Consider the following 22,035-nt stretch of genomic DNA (forward strand, 5'->3'; position numbering starts at 1 on the left):
GGTGTCTTCAGATTCTCGTTTTTGCTTTGGTACTTTGCTTTCTTTTCCCAAGTTGAGCAAAATCACCCAGAAGTACTTAAAAAATGGGTTGTACAAATTCTAACAATGCTTAGAAAAGGTGCTTCGGTGAAACCTTTGACCCAACTTTAGCATAGGTTACTCCTGACCAACCTCAACAAAAAGAAAGGAGATACTCTGTGTTACCCACAGGCCTTTGCAGCAGCAATAGTAAAAGCAACACCCCACAGACTGAAGTTTACCGACTACGGGGAAACGCTGGACAGTTTCAGCACATTAGAACATCAATGACCTCTCGGTGGCATTCAAGGATTGGCCACTGACATAAAGTTCCCTCAGGTCAAACCGACATTACTTGAGACAGAAATAATGGGCGCGAACTTACTGTAATTAAATGACTTCATTGTAATGAAATTACTTTACATTAACATATACTGTTAATGACATGCCAACTCTAATTTTCTCACTTTCCCAGCTATATGGACAGGTGTTGTCCACCGATTGTTTGCGTCAGTGTCCATTTGGTTGTGAACGTTTCCATATTGTGTTGCTTGAATGCGGCATGCTCCTCCTTGTGTACATTCTTCAGGTACCTGATGAAATTTGTCGTCTCGAAGCACTTAGATGACGTTCCCCAACGAGGTACTTCAGTTTTGCACAGATTGCAAATGGCTTTCATGTTGTCTGTCTCAGACACCGCAAGAAAGTCCCACACCGCCAATAGGTTTTTTCACAGACAAAATTTTACATTTTTTTAATTGGCCGTCAGGTATTTACAGTATACGTCACAAGACATGTGACAAGGCTAAAAATGAACTAGCTTTTGAATTCAAACATACAGACGGCAACGGGGAATCAATGTCTTTTGAGGAGCCGTTCAATCACGTCATTGATCGGATCGGCGAATTATAACGTTAAAGCCGATTATCCTATCTCCATAATAATGATAATTATCGGCCAATACCGATGACGCCGATCAGATCGGTATAAAGTATATTTCTGTTACCACTCATGGTAATAAAGCGAGTGAAGTGCATGAGTGACTGTGTCATCCTTCACCACATACGAGGGCATTACACTATGTAAGTAAGCACCTTTACATTTCTCCTTGGCCCGATGACATATTTCACAAAGGTTAAGGGAAGGCGTTAGAAAGGTTTGGAGATTTGGCCCATAGTTTCTCAACCGGTTGCTTCAAACATGGCCGCCACATCCCACAATGCAATGGGGTTCCCAAACTCTTCCCAAAGCGGATATGAAGAGAAACCAGTTAACCGATATGCCTACATGGTAACCATGTATGCAGGGGCAAGGTTCCCATCAAAGGCAATCCATGTACATTGAAAATAAGTCTCAACTTGTTCATATTTCGACCAATTTCCATGAATTTTGCTTTTTTTGTCAACGCTCAAGCATGTGCTATCAATATAGTGGCAAAAAAAAAACCTAAACAAAACAAAAAAAACACACCAAAGACATTTTTTCCAACGAAAGGTTATTCCCAGTTCCCTAATTTTTTCGGCACTTTGTGCAACCGTATGCAGCACAATGTACAGGCATCCTCTTTATTTCGTTTTTCCTTGCCGTCCACACACATGGAATGCAGTGACCCTATTGCCCCCACTAGCTCTGCGATGCCGTCGGCGAAGCAGCTCAAAAGAGGCGTGTCGCAGCTACCTATGTTCTTACTCGATTTTTTTTCTTCCTTTCATTCAGTGCGGCACTAATACTCCATTGGTAGGATGTAATTTAATACAAGCCACATATCATTTTTTTTAGTTACTGTGTTTTGCAATGTTTTCAAGTATAACAATTTTCACTAAACTGTTCTAAAGCGGACAGGAAGTAAAAAAAAAAATCTAGTCTTACAGTGACGTCACCAATGACACGTATTCAAAATGGCGGCCACGGCGATGGTGAGTGCAGAAACGTCTACTTTTTCTTCCAACTACACATTCCCGATTGTCGCCTTCAATTTTAAGACAGGCGCAGTGTCTTGATGAGTCACTTGTGTGTCAGTATTACTCAGTAGATAACCGTTTGAAATTTAGTAGTGATTTGACTGTTGTTTAATGTTGACGCTCTTGCTAACTTCCTGGTAGTTAGCAAACGTCACTTAGCTGGCTTGATAGTGTCCTGCTAAAACGGAGCGGATGTATTTGTCAGGTCCATCTGACTGTGGCGATAAAGTAGAGGAGGCCAGGGACGTTTTTGTCAAACTGTCATTCATTCATTCATTGAAATTTCAAGAAGAACCAGGCAGCCGAACATGGGCTCTATGTTAGCTGTTAGCATCCCAGGCTGCGTCACTAAAGTTGCTGACGGTGCAGCTCTTCAGTTGTCGCCGAAAAGTGTTCGTTCCGACAAGCTACTTGGAAAATGGAGTGAGCTAAGCTACAAGTTATTGTACGTTCAATGAAGTTTCACTGCACTGAAGCTACTCACCAGAGAAATGTGGAAAGCTGAACTACAATATAATACATTTTAAAATGTTATTATCATGCTTCTTACTACCATTGCAATATTAGTGTCTTGGAGTAATGTAGTGAGAGCACTGTGTTATTTTAACATAACCGTCCAAAACACTATGTATTAGTTGCAGATTTGGTCACCAGTCCCCTCTAATGAGTTTACTTTTTTTTGTTCATGTTAGCAAAAATCAAATTAGTCATTTGGTAAAGACCGACACCAATTTGGACTTGTAGGGAACATAACTTCAACAAATGTTTTTGAGTAACCCGAAGTTATATTTTTCAGCTTCTTATCGCTTCCTGTCTTAGTCCACACACAGTTTTGTTCTGCTGCTGTCAAAAACATATGTTGCTAGCTAGTGCAATGTTAGCTGTTGTTTCTGACCGTTATGATTACTCACTGAGAGTCAGAATCATTTTATTGCAATTGTCAGTGAAAGCTACAATCACAAGTGGGAATTTTTCTCTGGTGATTGTTAACTTTGGGGAAAATGCCTGAATGTGTGTCCTTAAATTTGCATTGGTTGTCTTGGATGTTGACAGGCGCTTCCTTTTGGGGTTGCACAGTTAAGACCGGAATGTATGTGTTGGAGAGACTAGGTTTGGATTGTATAGGGTATATAAGTATGCTCCGTTCGCCCCCAGGGTGTCGGTCAGAACACAATGGATAGCAACGTGGAGTTGGTTCTGGCAGCTTTAATATTGTTGCAGGCACCTTACAGGCGTTTCATTATGGCAGGCAGACAGACATGCAAGATTGTACAGGCACTGATTACACCTTTAGAGGATGCACAGGATACTTGGGTTTGTTTAGGGATGGAAACTGCCGTTTGAGTATGTGTGTGTGTGTGGTTCTGAAATAAAGAGCAACGATGGAATACATTAGTGTATGATACCTGAGCTCAATAGCTCTGGTGCCAACAAAGATCTTGAAGCGGCAGGACTCTGACTGCAGCCACGTCACCACCGTTGTGGAGTCCTGCATGCTTCTTCTCCTGTCCTTGTCCGGTTCTATCTTGTCCAGTCCTTCCCTCACAGGGTGTAGCACTACAGCCCCATGCAACACTCGTATTGAATGTTTCATTGTTGTAGATAATGTAATGATTTAATTCTCTCATCCTGTTTACGATAAGTGCTTTGTCTTTTGTCTTTGTTTCTCTCTCCCTTCTAGAAACTTTGTTCTGTTTGGCTGATCAAGTCTGATTCTCAAACCTCAATTATAATACCACAACGGAAGTTTAAAAACTTCACTGTGACACAGTAAAACTGTTCCGTCATGAAAGGGACACAGATGTTACATTCTGCTTGACCTAAAAGGAAAAAAAAAAAAAAAAGAATGGACTTGACCTCGCTTGTCGACTGTTCTGAGGTACGCCACTTAGCCGTATGCTTCCTCGGAATCATCAGAGAACACATGGTCCTCATGGGTGGCACGTGACTCATCTATGTCAGCTGGGAGATGCGCTCGTGGCAAGGTGACTGGAGGCAGGAACCTTAGCTCCTCCTCCCAGTCGTTCCACGTTTGCAGGAGGTCTTGGTGCAGAAGAGGGTCATCCCAGTCTGTGTTTCTCCCAAAGACGTCTGACAAGCATTTTGGCTCAAGTGGTTAATGGGATGAAGAACCCCAAGGAGTCGTACTGACTTGCGAGGACCCGATAGATGTTCCGCATTGTTGGGACGCCATACTTGATTGGTTGATGCTTATAGCCTATGGAGTCAATTTGGCAATGCCATCTGTGCCCAAGTGTTGATTTAGGGGAGTCAACTCGGTCTTGGGCGAGCCAGAGCTCGAAACTGTCTGACCTGGCCTCCTTAGGCAGGTGTTTGACGACTCCTGGCACATTGCATGCAGCTAGGAGCTCCCTGAGTCTGTCTACTAGGCGTCTGGCATCCTCCTTCGTAGGAAGGCTCTGGAGTAGATTGTCAACACCTCTCGACAGAGAACTTCAGGTCGTCACCTGGCTGGCTGTGTTCAGCTACATGGCAGTGCAGGGCGAATGGGGCGCAGCAGGGGCTACAGGCGGTGCCAAATGGTAATGCTTGCCACTCGAACACTTCTGGAGGTCCATCTTTGTTCAAGTCACGCCAGACGAACCGTAGGAGGGAACGGTCTGCCAGAAGGAGGCGGACTAGATGGAACATCCCCTTAATATCGGTGAGGGAGGTACCACGCTTCTCCCTCTTGGTTGACTTATTCGGGGCTTAGCTTGGAGACAGAACCTGCATCCACCAGCTTCTGGATCTCGGTGCTGTACGCTTTAGCACACTCTGAATCAGAAGCACGCTCTGAATCAGAAGAGGAAACTGTCATCATCAGACACTGCTGTGGACGTAAGTGCTGTTGGAAGAACTTTGCTGGACCCCGGAGGGTCCAACCCTGTCTGGTACGGACAGCGGCTGGCCCCCTTGAAACATCCTGTCTAACTGGCTCGATGGCAGTGATCAGGTGTGGGTGGTCGGACCCTATAAGCAATTAATGGTCTGACGTTCTGGAAGGATTGGATTGGTAAGCCAACCAGGTGGGTGTAGCTCTTCTAGAGTCGGTCCATTGGGTAGGACTGGTCTGCCAGACTGAGTCGAGTGGCGGTGAAGGCTCTGGAGACTTGGAAGCTGGTCTTTGGATCAGCAGGAGGAGAGATGTGGAAGGACACTGTAGAGCCGGGGAGAGTCTGGAGGTCCTCACGGGTGCCTCGTTGGCCGAGGTGCTGACAGACCCGTCAACCAGGATGGCATAAGTGCTTATGCTTCGGTCGGCGTGATGAAGGAACACTCTGGCGACCTTCAGGAGAACCCCATTGTCCTCTGGCGGTCGGTCAACATACAGAACTTCGGTTGCAGGACTCCCCTGGCAACTCTCACTGTTGGGCGGTGTTCTTGATCGTCTATCATTTACTTCATGAAGAACCTGTAGGTGTTTGCCTTGACACAGGCTGCAGGGCTTCTTCAGTTCACACTGTGCTGCTTGGTGAGGCCTTGCGCAGCGCCAACACCTCTTGTTGGTATTTATCCATATTACCTTCTCCTTTGTCAGCTTTGTGACTTCTGGACACCGGCTAAGGAAGTACTCCTCGTTTTCACAGAAGGGACAGTAGGGCTTGGTTCTCCCCTTCTTCTCCTTGGAACCTCCCCTAGGTGGGCTGTTCTCCTCGGGCCCTTCGCACCGTGGAGGACAGTAATGGTTCGTTGACCTTGGCGACCCTCTGACCTGAGTGCTTGCTTTTCCTTCACCCCTCTGGATGGTGGCTGTGCATCAAAGTCTTGGCACCACAATTCATATTTAAGCCACAGCGCCAGATCAAGTAAAGTGTGAACGGTCCCTGGCTCACGTCGACTGAAGTCTGCTCTTTTCTCTGGAGGTAGTTTACTTAGCAGTCTCACCACATGCGACCCGCACCGAAGTTCCACATCACCATCAGTGCCCAATGTCTTGAGGAGCCCGACCAACGACTGGACCTGGAGGGCGAACCGCTCGAAGGCTGCGGTGTCACCGCGTCGAAGGTGAGGTGAGTCTAGTACGCTGCCGATTTTCTTGAGAGCAATTTGGTGGGACTGACCAAATTTCTCGTACAGGGCTGACATGGTGTCGGCGTAGGGTGTGCAGGAGTTGAGATAGGAATCTGCAATCAGCTTTGCCTCTTCAAACTTCAGATGGTCTACCAGGATTTGGTACTTGAAAACTTCAGTGCCATGCACTGGCAAGAGATTCTCTAACGCTATCTGCAGATGTGCAAACTCACAAGGGTCACGGCGGCTAAAGTATGGTATGGTTGAGCGTGGCCCCCTGTAGGTCTGTTCAGTCGTGACTGCTGAATTGTTGTACAGTGAAATTGGGGTCTGGCCCTGTGTCAGCATCCAAGTGGGTTGCTGTGAATGGGCTGGTCGGTGCCCTGACTGCACAGGTGTATAGGTTGCTGCATAGGACGGGAACCTCGACTGTAGATGTGCAAATGCAGGCTGATGGTAGCTTAGAGGTTGCTGAGGTGTATACGCAGCGACGTAAGTTGTAGCTCTAATGGTTGAAGGCTGTGATGCTGGCTGGTACTGCTCCGGGATCTTAACTGGCGACACTTCACAGCTGCTGGCTGACATGGCTATGCTCTTCATCAACTGTAGTTCTGCAATCAGCTCCTCGAGTCAATCTGTCATCGGTTGAGGTGGCGGTTCGTCACGGTCCGCTCTGTCGGGCCATGGCAGGGGGCCCGGCCAGTCCTCTTCGTCCTCAACGTGGAGAGGATGAGGGTCACTATGGCTGATGGAGTACGGCATAGATTGCTGAAGGTTGATGACTTTGTCGATTAGCCTCCCCATTTCCACTTGAACTTCACGGAGTGCAGTCACCTCAGCGTGCATAACCTTGCTGCGACTGCTGTAGCATGCCATTCTCATTCTGTATGTGCCTGAGTTCGCTTCTCAATATGTAGTCTTGGGTCACAGTATGAGTTGAAAGTGGTTCTCAAACTTCCTCCCTGGTCTCTCTCTGTGGATACTGCAGGTGGGCTATCTGGGATCCCGGACTGTACCTCTGCTGCTCTGGGTAGTACAGGTCCGCCTCCTGGAGGCCAGCATCCTACCTGTGGTGATCGGCGTGGGGAGAGGGGGTGAAGTAGTGGGGGGTCATCTTGGCTGCTCCCGCCTCATGAGATAACCACGCTTGCTTGCGCCCATGCCCGTTTGGTTGCCTGTGCCCGATGTAGCTGACTTGATAGTCGTCTAAGTGGGTTGATGAGCATGTCTGACGCCTCGGGCCGGCTCCACTGTCTACCAACTCCATATTGTCCAGGGGTAAATGGCGCATCTGGCTCGAAGGACCACAAATGTTGGAGAGACTCGGTTTGGACTGTATAGGTGATTGGCTCAATATAAGTATGCTCCGTTCGCCCCCGGTGTGTCGGTCAGAACACAATGTATAGGAACGTGGAGTTGGGTCTGGCAGTTTTAATATTGTTGCAGGAACATTACAGGCGTTTCATTATGGCAGGCAGGCATACAAGATGGTACAGGCACTGATTACACCTTTAGAGGATGCACAGGATACGTGGGTTTGTTCAGGGGTGGAAACTGCATCCTGTGTAAAGACTGCCGTTTGCGTGTGTGTGTGTGTGTGTGTGTGTGTGGTTCTGCAATAAAGAGCAACGATGGAATACATTAGTGTATGAGACCATAGCTCAATATCACAGTAAAGATACATATGCTAAGCTGTCCAAACAACCTGAACTGTATTTCTATACAATTTGCACAAGAACAATGGTGACTAATAACTCGTATGATAATGTGTAGCTTCACACTATGCTAACAGTAATTGGCTGACTCCAGCCACGGGGTCACCTAATGGCGGCGCACATGGTTAAGGTTTGGGCAAGCTTGCCGTGCCAAACTGAGCAGTCAAATTTATAGATAAATACGCCTCTTCACACACAGTTCTCTCTAGACTTCATGCAGAAAGAAACAACCAACATAAATCACAAAGGTTGTTCTGTGCGGACTCAATAAGTATTCAACACATAAGTTAAGAGAAATGTAGCTTCTGTGGAATGCAACTGCATTATTTGATCACTAGTGAAAGACATTTTGAAGTTGAAAACTGCGATATGATAAATGTGGTTAAACTAGTAACACCGCTACTGCCAGCAACACATTTATCATTTTATTGTAAAGACACTGATCTCAAGTGTCTTAAGTGGCTGTGAAGGGCTGTAGAGCAAAGCTAGCCATAGTTTGAAAATGCAACCAACCATCACTTCCTTCCCTTCTGCAATCTCGAGCCCTGATTAAGGACATAATAACACAAGTAAGGAGAGTCATTGAGCAATGAAAACGTACCATCTATCCATTTTCTTCCGCCTATCCATGGTCAGGTCACGGGGGCGGCACCTTAAAGCAGGGAAGCCCAGACTTCCTCTCCCCAGCCACTTGATCCAGCTCTTCCGGGGGGATCCCAAGGCGTTCCCAGGCAAGCCGGGAGATGTAGTCTCTCTAGCCTGTCCTGGGTCGTCCTCTGGGCTTCTTCCCGGTGGGACGTGCACAGAACACCCTCCCTAGGGAGGCGTCGAGGAGACATTCTAACCAGATGCCTAAGCCACCTAATTTGGGTCCTCTCGATGCGGAGGAGCAGCGGTTCGACTCTGAGCCCCTCCTGGATGATCAAGCTTTCTCAAAGAGAGAGCCCGAAAAACTATACAGGCAATTGTGCAATTTATGCAGCGTCGTCAAGCAAAATGTGCCGAGTGCCATATTTTTTGTATTACTGATAATAATACTACAAATGATACTTCTACTAGTGATTACAAATGATACTTCTACGAGTGATAAGTAAAGAAAAAATCAAGTGAATCAATAAAAGGGTAGAAAAGATGTCACATGAAAGCCAGTCTGTAAAAGTGAGTTTTATGAAGTGTTACTCAACTTTGAAGCAGCAGTGCCAACATCATTCCAATAGTAGTAATAGTATAAAAATAATTTGTCCGTAATTTGATCAAAAAATTCTCAAGTCCATAATTGATTATTTGCTTTGAAAGCTTTCGGTTATTAATACATTGATTACTTTGGTGTTTAGAGACTGCATTTGAATTTTTGAAATTATATTTTGCTCTGATTTTTGGAACAAGACGATGCAAAAGTCATCAACCATTAGAATATCATTTGAATGTTTTAAAACTAACTCCTTTGTTTCTTCTTTTTGTCCTGTTCGGCAGTTAGGTCAAGCAGAATGGAAGCTCTGTATCCCTTTTATGCCGGAACAGTTTTTACTGTGTCACAGTGGAGTTTTTCAGCTTCCGCTGTGGTTTCTTAGTATTACAATTGAAGTTTATTGAGAATCAGTCGTTCAGTCGAACAGAACAAAGTTTCTAGAAGGGAGACAGAAACAAAGACAAAAGACAAAGCACTAATTGTAAACAGGATGAGAAAAGTAAGTCATGATATTATGAAACATTAAATATGAGTGTTGATTTCTAATGGACAGGTTGATTTCACAGAAGTGTGACTGACATGGAGTTACATTGTGTTGTTTAGTTTTTTTTAACCATTCACCCCCCCCCCCCCCCCCCCCCGTCACTGTTTGTTTGTTAGCGGCATTGTGCAATCAACTGCTTAATCAGTTTCCAAGGAACTTTGGCACTGATTTTTAACGTGGTTCAATTTTACAACACTGATTTGGTCTGTTTTCCTTCATTGTCTGGACCGCCATCATTATTTGTAGTCTACACTGAAGAAATGTTGATTGTTTTGTATTAGTTGATTTCTGACCTGACATCACTTCTCACGTGTCTGTTCCAGGAGACGTGGTGGGCCTTGCTGCTCTTGTCCTTATTGCCTGTGGTGTTGCCCTTCTACGTTCCTGGTGTTGCTCCCCGAGACTTCCATCAAGGGGATATTGTAGATATTAAGGTAAAAACACACTCAACTCTAAATACAAGCCGCGCCCCCTAAATTTGCAGATTTTTTTTTTACATATATTAGCCGCACCACACTATATTCCGCGGATATATACGTTGTGAAATTAGATATTTACACAGATTTTGTCAATATTTATTTACATATCTTAATTGTTTCCAAACAGTGCCTGTAACACGGCAATAAAACGGCTCAAACATAACAGAAAAGTCATTGTTTTTATTCGTCGTCCTCCCGTTGACTGAAACAACTCAAGTCGTCGACTTCAGTGTCGGAGTTCAAGAGCCTCAGAACATCTCCGTCATTTCAGTCTCCGCCATTTCAGTCTTTCTGTCGTTGTCGCTCTCAATGTCATTTTCATCTCGAGACACAGTTACAGCTGAAGTTGTGCTTTTCTCCTCATGTAGCAGTCCAGCCTTTCGAAATTCGTTGGTGATTGTAGATTCTTTCACACTGCTCCACACTTTTAAGATCCACTGGCAGACCTGAGAAAAGGATGATCTTTGCATGCGGACAGTTTTTGTGAAAGATTTCTCGCTGCTGGTCATCCAAGCCTCCCACTCACCTCGAAGTGCCGCTTTAAAAGCACGATAGACAGATTGATGGCTTTCAACTTAAAAGCTGCATCATACACTTTCCTTCTGGTACTTTCCATGATGAGGGTGTGAAAAATAAAAACTATTTTGCGTTCGTGCGTGTCGTGCTGCGTTTTGCGTTGAGTGCGCCAAAAACTAGCGTCGTCGTCTTCAATACGCTGGAGGCATCTGTGCATGCCCAAACCCTAGTGCATTATGGGAAACGGTCATGTTGTAAGCATTTATATATTATCTATATTTTAGCCGCATCGTTGCATAGGCCGCAGGGTTCAGAGCGCGGGGAAAAAGTAGCGGCTTATAGTCCATCTTTATTTGCCAAGTGTGTCAAAAACACACAAGGAATTTGTCTCCGGTAGTTGGAGCCGCTCTAGTACGACAACAGATAGTCAATTCACAGATAAAACTTTTGTCACTGAGCAATAAAAGCTTAAACGGTTAATGTGGTAATGCCGGTACAATTTATTATTTTATTTTTTTGACACGGCGCAAAAAGATGCAGAGTCCTCTAGCAATTAGAGAAGTTTGAAATGACTAATAGAACAATAGTCCGGTGCAATGACCATTGTGCAAAGGGCGCAGAGACGTCAAGAAATTGATGCAGTTTAAAGTGACGAGTAGTGTGATAATCTGGGACAATATCAATTGTGCAAATGGTGCCGATGCTACTCAAGCACGAGTCGCCAGTATTGGTCAACAACAGATATGCAAATAGTGCAGAGTGGCGAGACTACTACAGCGAGTGCACGAGTGATGTATACCGTATTGTCACGACCATAGGGCGCACCGTATTAAAAGGTGCAGTCTCATTGATGGGGTCTATTTCTGTATTCAACACATACATAAGGCGCACCGTATTATTGGGCGCAGGTATGGTAAAACGTACGAAATGCTCCCAGTCAGTCAAGCGGAGCGCTCATCAAAGTCACACATAAGGCGCATCGCATTATAAGGTGCCCCGTCCATTTTGGGAAAAATTTAATACTTTTAAGTGCGCCTTAATGTCATGAAAATACAGTTATTGGCCCGACAGATGGAAAAGTAACTGGAGAAACTGAGTTGAGAAACTGTTCAAAAATTCACTATTTTGAAAGTTGCATTTCTCCATCCATTTTCTATACCGCGTAAAGTTATTCATTCATTAATTTTCCATACCGCTTATGCTCACTAGGGTCGCGGGCGTGCTGGAGCCTATCCCAGCTATCTTTGGGCGAGAGGCGGGGTACACCCTGAACTGGTTGCCAGCCAATCGCAGGGCACACATAAACAACTATTTGACAGAAATTTGACATTGTGTGATTCAAGGAAACGTAACTGCTCGGTAGCATACAAATAACCAAGATTTTGGGTAATTCACTCCAACTCAGATGGACAGAACTGTTCAGTTGTCACTCTGAACTTGGTTACGTCGTTTGACCTGCCTTAAAGTTTCATCTTTTGTTTTACAGGCTGTGAAGATGACCAGCACTCATACCCAACTTCCTTATGAATACTACTCCCTACCATATTGTAAGCCTGACTCTGTTGTCTACAAAGGAGAAAACTTGGGTAATTTGTGGCCAAAGCCATCCTACTCCTTACTGAGTGATGTGTTAGTGTTGCAACTCTCACAAAGATTTTTGTTTTCGTAGGTGAGGTGCTGCGTGGGGACCGTATTGTGAACACCCCCTACAATGTGGAAATGAACAAGGATAAGAAGTGTGAGGTGGTGTGCGACAAAAAAAAACTCAGCAAAGAAGAGAGCAAGTTGTTTGCAGAACGAATACAGGAGGAATATTATGTTCACCTGTGAGCATTTATCATTACCTATTGCCAGAGCCAGTCACGCCAAACAAACAGAATACACTACATTGTGTTATAATAACGCTATACTGATATGTAACACATTTTCATCAAAACTGCAAACTGGTTCGCAGCATCTGAATGTCATATTCGTAATATCTCATTAACAAATCAAACCCCCAACATCTCTCTATACTCATTTAGTATTGCAGATAATCTGCCAGTAGCCACCAGGTTGGAGGTGTATCACAATCGAGAAGCAGGAGCAGAAGAGGAGCTTAAGAAGGATATGGTGAAAGATATCCAGTTTGAACATGGCTACAGACTGGGCTTTGTCGACAACAACAAGGTAGGTCAGATCTGCCTTTCGGGATACAGTGCTGTATATCGTTAAGTACAGTATGTATTTGCTTGTTGCAGCTGGTTTCATCTGTAATATTCTGGTTGGATAGGGAATTATTCTGGGTTGTTTAATAATGCATAGATTTCGTCTCGTAATGGAAATACCAACAACTGCCCAAGTTGCTCCTGTTCCATTATTTGACTGTTTTATTATACTTACACCTTGTCTAAAGGCTGCAGTTTTCACTCATACAAGTCAGTTCACGGCAGTAGTTATACGAAATATTTAATTTTTAGGCTTTCCACTTTACACGATCATGATTTTTGGGGCCGATCAGCGAGTTAAAAAAAAACGCTCACCGATCCGATCACAAGATGGCGCAATGTGTCTCTTTAAATGACCTGCTCATTTACTGTATATACTTGTGTACTTAATTGCTCCAAAAATTATATTTACAATAAATAATGTATCTTTGTTCCTCTATTTATGTCAGTGAGGCATAGTGACAGACAGTACAAATGAATGGGCTTCTATTAGATGGCAGGGAGTAAATACAGTCATTAATGTCTCCACTTTTTGTGACATTTTTGTTTGTTGGTGTGCTGTGAGATTTTGCAATTGTAAAATATGGTCCTTGCCTCCATAAAGGTTGGAAATCACTGCTCTCGTCAGCTCGTGTATTCCAATCAGTTAGGTCAAACCAACATTAAGTGACAGAAATAATGGGTGCTAACTTACTGAAATTAAATTACTTTGTTTTTAATTAAATGACTTCACCCACACCAAAACTTTAGAGCATGATTCGACAGAACGGCGGCATGTGTACGTCCAACCGTTCGTGCTACGGCTAGCTTGCTAGACTACATAACATTTTATTGCCTGCTTGTGAGCCGTATCGTATTCAAAGTACGGGAACGTACCTCAAGCAAGCCTTAAACGTCCTCTCCTGTCCTGAGCCCCGGTGACCACCAACGCACGTTTTTCCCCATTTTGTCCTCATAATATAGTCGGCGCGAACCACTCTTGTTGTCGTCGCCACGGTAACGAGTGTATCCGGTCGCAGTTGAGTTGACAAGAATAAAGCCCAATGATCGTAAAAGCGGGATGTGGTGGTATCGGAATACAAGATTTTATTGGAGTAGTCTGACAGTGCAATCGTGAAAGAGCAAATTTGTCTTGTAGTCTGATCCGGGCAATACGTGTTTCCTGTCTCCGACGTGTTGTCTGTCCAACACCGCTGACGTTTTTTTTGTTTTTTGTTTTTTTTTTAAATAACTTCTTTGGCCGTCAGATATTTACAGTACTACGTCAAGACACGCGACAAGGCTAAAAATAAACTAGCTTTTGGATTAAAATATACTGTGCACGCGGCGACGCGGAGTTAATGTCTTTTGCAGAGCCGATCAGTGACGTCATTGATCGGATCGGCGAATTATGACATTAAAGCCGATCAGCATAAAATGCTAAATATCGGCCGATACTGATCAGCCCGATCAAATGGGTGTAAAGTCTATTAATCTTATAATACAGCCTCTTAAACTTTGAGAATTGAGTATCAATGTTTTTGACTATTCTGGTTTCAGACAAACCCCCTAAAATATATGAATATGCCAATTAATAGAGCACATTACACACTAATTCTGTACCTTTTCTCCTCTCTCTCACAGTTTTATCTGCACAACCACCTTTCCTTCATCCTGTACTTCCACAAGGAGAAGCTGGAGGAGGGGGAGCAGCACAACTACAGAGTGGTGCGATTTGAGATCGTACCCCAAAGTGTAAAAGTGGATGGTAGGTGTCAGCACTTCTCGGTTTGCTTTTGTTTGAATCCACATGAGCACTTGACCTGGATGTATTCCCAGAGCTGAAGGCTGTGCCCAAAGAGAAGACTTGCACCTTGCCAGAGGCCAGCAGCTCTGCTGCGCAGGAGATTGACCCCACCAGCGAGAACGAGGTCCTCTTCACGTATTCCGTGAGCTGGGAGGTCAGTGACTGTTGCGAGTATTGTTGAAACCAAAACATATTCCTGCTTATTGGTGAGATGCCACTTCATTATTTTTTTTTCCAGCTATGTCGATATCTAAATTGCTGAACCCCCAAATTGCTTAGGACCCTAATTCTGACTCTGTGTAAGCTAGTTGATGGATATTACTTTTGAGAATACGTTTAAGAATATAAAGAGTAACTAGAATTCCCATTGTAATTAATTAGTTAACTTTAACTTTCAACCGCATCCACCTTTACCCGTGCAGGTAAACTGGATAACATAATCCAGCAGTCCTTAAGGCTTCTTTATACTCGCGCGGACGGCAACCGCGCTGACGTCACTGCGGCTATCCCGCATGCAGCTTGCCTTTTATACTCGAGCGCAACCCACACGCGCTGTTTTGAAAGTGTGCTGCATTTCTCCTCAAAGTCGGGGGTGTCGCTACGGCTGGTATTGGCTAGGACGCCACAGGGTGGAGTTTCCTCTACGTTTTTTGGCCCATTTCCGGTAGCTGTTTTTACTTTCCTTTCTGTAACAAGGGACAACGCGACAACAATGGCGACCGTGGAACACAGTCTGATAGAACAAATGGACCTAGATGACCAGATGATACGCTGAATTATGCTGCAAAATCGATCGAGAAGGCGGCGGCGTAGGTGCTACGTGGAACCGGGAGGAACGCTGATTACATCATCACACCATGTGACTAAAACGGGCCAATCACGAGAGATGATCTCCGCATTCTACGCAGAGCAACAATTTTTGCCGTGTGCGCGTCAAGCGATGCACAGGTGCCGCAGTGGGTCAATTTACAGTCACGTGACGCAATGCAGGCGTTGTCGGCCGCGCGAGTATAAAGAAGCCTTTAATGTAAGTTTGGAAAGAAATTATTCATTTGCTTCAGTTGTCTTTCAGGATGTTGATAGGCCAGTGCCAGAATGAATCCATCTCATTTACGTCCCATTCGTACTTCCCTTCACCGACATCAGAAGTAACAGTTATTAAACAAGCAACTCAGGATCAGGATATTATGCTAACATTTATAAAATCGCAAAAATATGTGCGGGAGTTAAGAGACAGGCGTCAATGTAATAATTGTGTCACTTTCCGAAGGACGTCTTTGTATTTCAATCCAGCTGCTTGAATTTTGCAGTTATATTAAGATTTATATTGGTTAAAGCCATCTGAGTGTCTTGTGACCTGTGCAGGAGAGTGAGGTGAAATGGGCTTCTCGATGGGACACCTACCTGACCATGAGCGACGTGCAGATTCATTGGTTTTCCATTGTCAACTCTGTGGTGGTTGTCTTCTTCCTGTCTGGTATGGTTATAAAATCATGCTCAAATGTGTGCCTTTGATCAAGTCCCATCATGTAGAAATCATTGTGCAGCTAAGATTGTCGCTGTACGTACTGTATAACCACAGTGAACAAGAATGTCATAACATTTATTTCTCTGGGTTCTTGTGATACTTAATACATCATTACTAAGGAAAATATAAAAATAAAATCTTGTTTCTTCCTGAAATCAGCTGAGGGATTCTTCGTTAAATGACTCAAAATGTTTTACCTCATCCAAATGCTTTACATAAGTGTGTGTTATGTCTTTTCTTTCAGGTATCCTCAGTATGATCATCATCAGAACCTTAAGAAAGGATATTGCTAATTACAACAGAGAGGATGATATAGTAAGTCTGGTGAGATGTGATTGTTCAACTTGCTCGACCAGGATACTGTCGCCATGTGACTATTTTATTCTGCCGCGCACAATCAGGAAGACACAATGGAAGAGTCAGGATGGAAGAATGTCCATGGTGATGTCTTCAGGCCACCTCAGTATCCCATGATTCTCAGCTCACTTCTGGGTTCAGGAATCCAGCTCTTTTGCATGATCCTTATTGTCATCTGTGAGTGGTTTTTCTTGTCATGACTAATCATATCCTTTATAGCAACAATTCTAATAATTACATACGATAGATTCATGTACATATGTTCATACCTAAGTTCGGGATAACTTGCAAACATCCTTAGTGCTTAAAGTGAAATGAAACCTTTGCATAACAAAATGTCTCAGATAATATTACAAACGTTTGCCCCTCATACAACAAATATGCTTGTTCCTCTATCTCTGGGTAGTTGTTGCCATGTTGGGCATGTTATCACCGTCGAGTAGAGGAGCTCTGATGACCACTGCATGCTTCCTCTTCATGTTTATGGGGTGAGAACCATTATGTCCTGGATCCTCACCAAGGAGCTTCCAAGAATCAGGTAATCCAGTGTTTAAATGTTTTTTGTTTTGTTTGTTTTTTTTGTAGTGTATTTGGAGGCTACTTTGCTGGACGACTCTACCGCACACTGAAAGGCCATCGGTGGAGGAAAGGAGCATTTTGTGTGAGTGTTTAGATGAGCTTGTTATCACAGGGACTCTTGACCTTTTTCAGCTTGGGTCGTAACTTTACCTGTGCTAAGTGGCCTGGGGCCATTCACATATTTACACTGTATTGGTTTAATTGCTGTAACACTGGTTTTACTATTATTAGAAAATTACCATCAATCAAATCCACTGCCAGTTTAACAAGTTAAAACCTTGTCAAATAAATTACATTTTACAATGTAATTGTCAAAATGACATTAGTCATATGTACAGTATATAAACCTGCAGATACAAGATGGTGTACAGGCAAACAATTAATGGAACAAACCAAGCTGCTACAAGAGCAAATTTAAAGTATCAAGCCACGACGCTTATTAACACAAAAAAATATTGCGCATCATAATCGTCCACTTAGAACCTCTGAACAACCTGGAGTTGGTACGGATAAAGCTTTGTCACTTTCCGAAGCAGCCCCTGAATCATCAAGCTTTTGTTGAGAGTTCAGTGCAGCCCTCCGGATAGACTTTTCTTGGCATTGTACGAATGCCTGCTCTAGGAGTTTGGTGTTTTCATCAGTGTTGGTAGTAGCAGGTCTACCACTGTTTGGTTTGTCCGTGGATAGCGTAAAACTGCGTTGGAGCATTTTGGAACCATAAAGCTTCTCAAACTGGCGCTGAACTGCAGTCAGGGACAGAAAAACTTTTTTCAATGCTGCTCCAGTGTCAACTGGCGAGCCGTGGGCAAGGGAAAGGTATGCTTATAAAACTGCAAAGCATAAGCTGTCATATGCTGATGGCGTCTTACATAAAATGGGAAAAATGAAGTGTACAGTGAATTTTGGGACACCCTGTATATACTGTATGTAGTAGAACATCTGGACTGTTTGGGGTTAATCTGAGGCACCTTAAATGGTGGCAGGTGCGTGCTGACTTCAATTTAACACAAATTTCAATGTGATTAATTCTGAATATAGCCACATCCACAGTTACACTTGTGCAACCACAATTTCCCAGCTATTTTTACTTCCCCTCTCTGCTTCCTTTTTTTCCCCCAATTGAGGCATACAAGCTGTAGGTGACTTTAATGATGGAAAAAGCTTTGAAATTACCTTTGTCTTATTTTTATATCACAGAAAGCCTGACATTTGGACGGGGGGGTGGTATGTGGACTTTTTCCACTGTACGTAAATTGCTGAAAGCTTTTCACGACCCTCATGGTTGTGCTTGGCCCTAGACTAAGCAAATGTATGAGTGCTTATTATTAAACTTTGCTGTTTGGACATCTGAGAAGGTTTGTCTTATCTCCTGTAGACCGCAACTTTGTATCCGGCTGTGGTGTTTGGAATTTGCTTCATCCTCAACTGTTTCATCTGGGGAGAGCACTCCTCTGGGGCGGTGAGTAGCGAAACTGCATGTGATGCAAATGATCTGCACATTACAATAATGATCGTGAAGAATAATTCGTGATGCGCCGAATTTTCGGCCATCGAAACTGTTCGTCCGAGAATGGGCAAAATTTTAGTGAGGTTAGTATACAGACGTAGCCATAAATGCCATTTTACTAATAATTGGCATAATAATTTGTTTCTGTATTTCATTTTTCTGCCTTGATTTCCTTGTTTTCGGTTTTGGCTAAGAATTTTAATTTCGGTGCATCACTGTGAATTGTTAGCACAGCCACTCCAAATGCCAGATGTCATCGACTTGTCGATAGAATATAAACACAAGACCCCCATATTGGGTTTACACTACATGAAGACAAAAGGAACAATCGCAGCTTTATTGTGACAGAGGCATCGTTTGATGGTACAATATGTTTCTGTATGGATGTCTCGCCTTTACTTACCGTTCCCGCCTCTTCAGGTGCCCTTCCCGACCATGCTCGCTCTGCTGTGTATGTGGTTTGGTATCTCCATGCCCTTGGTCTACCTGGGCTACTACTTCGGTTTCCGCAAGCAGCCGTATGACAACCCCGTGCGCACCAACCAGATCCCTCGGCAGGTCCCGGAGCAGCGCTGGTACATGAACAAGTTCGTGGGGTGAGTGTTGAACAACTCCAATTACAGTATCTCATTCGTCCTCCTTTTTAAATGGCTGATTGAAGGCCTGTGGGTTTAGCCTGCGATGTTTAATTTTCTCCCTCTTTCATTAGAATCCTGATGGCTGGGATCCTACCATTTGGTGCCATGTTCATAGAACTCTTCTTCATTTTCAGTGTAAGTGTGACGACTGTAGCACATTAGAAAGTCAGTCTTCTCTCTGTTATGTACATTTGAGTGTTTATTCTTCATACATACAGTTAGAGTAACTGTTGCTAAGCGCTACCTCAAAATAATGTACATTAATGTCCGCGCATGTGCACTTGACCATCTTTAGGCCATCTGGGAGAATCAGTTCTATTATCTGTTTGGCTTCCTGTTTCTGGTCTTCATCATATTGGTGGTCTCCTGCTCTCAGATCAGCATCGTCATGGTTTATTTCCAGCTGTGTGCAGAGGTATGTTTTTTTTTTTTTTTTTATACTTCTCTAAAAATAATCATTTAAAAAGGTTACTGTGTTTGTACGGTATTTATTATATAAATATTATTTTGAAGATATATTATTACATATCGTATTTAAAACTTGTATTTGTATATACGGTGATATTTGATAGTTAACCAGTCGCCACCTAGTGAGACCGCCGGTCATTTATTTTCTTGGGTGAAAAAAATAAATAAAGGCGTCGATCAATGTATGCATCTAGTGTATTAGAGCGGAGGTCTCTATTTGAGGAAATAAAGTACTTTATTTCATTCGTCAGTTCAGGCCATAGCTGCATGTTTTGCCAATTTCGGCTCTGGTTTCAGAGGAAATGAAATCTTAGAATTTAAATGCATCTTTGAGATAAGATGAGACAAATCTACTAAATATACATTAAAGGTTAAAGATATTCCGCTTTCAAGTGAAATGTCCAGATGAAATCTGTGAGTAGTGGCATTGTTCTGGAATCCACATAGTACACATGCTGCTGTCATCGTACGCAACTTTTACAGTGTGCTTTTTTGTGTCTGTCTTAATGCTCAAAAAAGGACTACCGATGGTGGTGGAGAACCTTCCTGGTTTCAGGAGGCTCAGCGTTCTATGTCCTAGTGTACGCCATCTTCTACTTTGTCAACAAGGTAAAAGTTCACACTATATGCTATACAGTACTGTAAATGGAGAACGCATTGGGCCCTGGGTTTGAATCTCTGTTGGAACACCAGTGTGGAGTTTGCAGGTTCTTCCTGTGGTGGTGTGGGTCTTCTGCTGGTACAGTGACCCCACTCCAGATTCCAAAACAACATGCATAATAAGTTTATTGAAGACTCTAAATTGTCTGTAGGTGTGTGGTTGAATGCTAGTTTGCCTCTATCTGCATTGCGTTTGACTGGGAAGGAGTCCAAGGGTCTTGCCGCAAACTCAGTTCTTGCACAATATGCTGAGCAAGTGTCGGACAATTTGGAATAGACAAATATTATCTGGAAACTATGTCGCTAAAGTTGCGTACAACTCTAGAGTTTAAAAATTTGATCATCCACCCATCCATTTTCTATACCGCTTTAACTGTTCAGGGTCACAGACGACTAATACTAAATTAAAATAAGGACATTTAGTCAGTAACACTGTCAACATACGCTGTACAATAGTCTTACATTAGATGATGGTGGACAGTGGGATCTCTCTATACAGAGCTTCAGGGCTATCGGGAATTTTAACAAGACAGACAAAGGGTAAAAGTTGCGATCTGACGATTCGTCCCCTCTCGGTTCCTCTGCAGCTGGACATTGTGGAGTTCATCCCGTCGCTGTTGTACTTTGGTTACACCACCCTGATGGTGCTGTCCTTCTGGCTCCTGACGGGCACAATCGGCTTCTACGCCGCCTACATGTTCATCAGGAAGATCTACGCCGCAGTCAAGATCGACTGAGTCAGTTGCTGCTGCTGTCACTTTTTTTTTTTTTTTTTTTTTTTGTTTTTTTTTGGTCACGTTCACTTTTGGTTTGTTTTTTATATATTTTTTTATTGTCCAGCAAGCACTGACTTGTGTGTTGAGGTGGGAGAAGTTTTCCGAGTATAACAGTTACACCCACTGGCAAGGATTGGGTAGAACAGAGAGTCTCCTTCCTTTCCACCCCAGCTTTTTTTTTTTTTTGGGAGGGGAGGGGCAGAGGATGTTTCCTCTAATGAGACTGTTTGCACCTTTAGCTGGTTCACCTTGCACAAAACACAGTGGGCCAAACAATGGATTTCTGCACATTTTGTCCCCCCCCCCCACCCCCCCATCTTGTGTTTTAATTTATCCATGGATTTAGTTTCGCTATCACCAGTCATGTTGGGAAGACTCTGCTGGCCTTGGATCTGCTTTCATTCAAATATTCCCAGTTTCTTTATTTCCACCTCTGTTTCATTTGAGAGACTTTACAGAAAGAGAGGTGAACTGTGGTTGTGGCGTGTTGGTGTCTTATGGTGAACTGATCTACATTGTGACACAGAATGCATGTATTAAATGCTCTCTTATTTTTTAAATCATGTTTCCATACATTTTCTGTGTAACCACTTCAATCACAAATGCATCAAGATATCAGCTTTTCCCCTCTAAAGCATCTCAATGTACCGAATACGTTGGTGTATTGCCTGATTGAACATTTTTGTGAAAGCAGTGGCCTGAGATTTATTCAAGGTGCATATTGATATTGTGTTTCATGATGCAAATACACATTTGAAGCATCCCAATTGTAACTTGAAAAAGCGTTTTTATGCTCATTAAATAGTGGGTGCAGTATTTTTAATCCAGGGACCCTTTTCTCTTCGCTGTGCTTTTGGGCTAAAATAAAGGTACAAATTTCCCCACAGCTGGTGGCCATTAATCACATTTTATTGGAGCTTATTATCTTTCCACGTTTATATAATATAAACTGATATGAGGGCAGCAGTAACTCATCTGTAACTGCTGAGGTGCCCTTGAGTAAGGCAGCGAGCACCCATGAAACTGAAACACTCGCATAGCTGCATGTGTGATATCGTGAAAAACAGTTCATTTCAGCAGTTCAATTAAAAAG

The 22,035-nt window shown here is 43.4% G+C and overlaps 1 protein-coding gene across 2 annotated transcripts; it reads left to right on the forward strand.

The window, feature by feature from the left end:
• Positions 1 to 1,890: 1,890 nt before the first annotated feature.
• tm9sf4 (transmembrane 9 superfamily protein member 4) lies at positions 1,891 to 21,828 on the forward strand. 2 transcript variants are annotated; one of them, XM_061672357.1, is made up of 18 exons: positions 1,891 to 1,934; positions 9,765 to 9,875; positions 11,923 to 12,022; positions 12,106 to 12,262; positions 12,461 to 12,605; positions 14,267 to 14,390; positions 14,462 to 14,583; positions 15,795 to 15,906; positions 16,202 to 16,272; positions 16,359 to 16,491; positions 16,721 to 16,802; positions 16,900 to 16,975; positions 18,269 to 18,352; positions 18,821 to 18,996; positions 19,110 to 19,173; positions 19,334 to 19,453; positions 20,026 to 20,115; positions 20,754 to 21,828. In XM_061672357.1, the coding sequence occupies exons 1-18, from the start codon at positions 1,917 to 1,919 to the stop codon at positions 20,901 to 20,903; spliced, it is 1,935 nt and encodes a 644-aa protein (XP_061528341.1). In that variant the 5' UTR covers positions 1,891 to 1,916; the 3' UTR covers positions 20,904 to 21,828. The 2 variants fall into 2 exon arrangements, with proteins under 2 accessions (XP_061528341.1, XP_061528350.1); XM_061672366.1 differs by lacking the exon at positions 1,891 to 1,934 and adding an exon at positions 9,373 to 9,396.
• The last annotated feature ends 207 nt before the right edge of the window (positions 21,829 to 22,035 follow it).

The sequence above is a fragment of the Phycodurus eques genome, chromosome 1 (genome assembly GCF_024500275.1).
Source record: "Phycodurus eques isolate BA_2022a chromosome 1, UOR_Pequ_1.1, whole genome shotgun sequence".
Lineage (NCBI taxonomy): Eukaryota > Metazoa > Chordata > Actinopteri > Syngnathiformes > Syngnathidae > Phycodurus > Phycodurus eques.

What these genes read in the sequence shown, in the direction of transcription:
- tm9sf4 (XM_061672357.1), top strand. An exon ending in GAGGAATATTATGTTCACCT is followed by an intron (nt 12,263 to 12,460) that starts GTGAGCATTTAT and finishes ATACTCATTTAG; the next exon opens with TATTGCAGATAATCTGCCAG. An exon ending in TACATGAACAAGTTCGTGGG is followed by an intron (nt 18,997 to 19,109) that starts GTGAGTGTTGAA and finishes CTCTTTCATTAG; the next exon opens with AATCCTGATGGCTGGGATCC.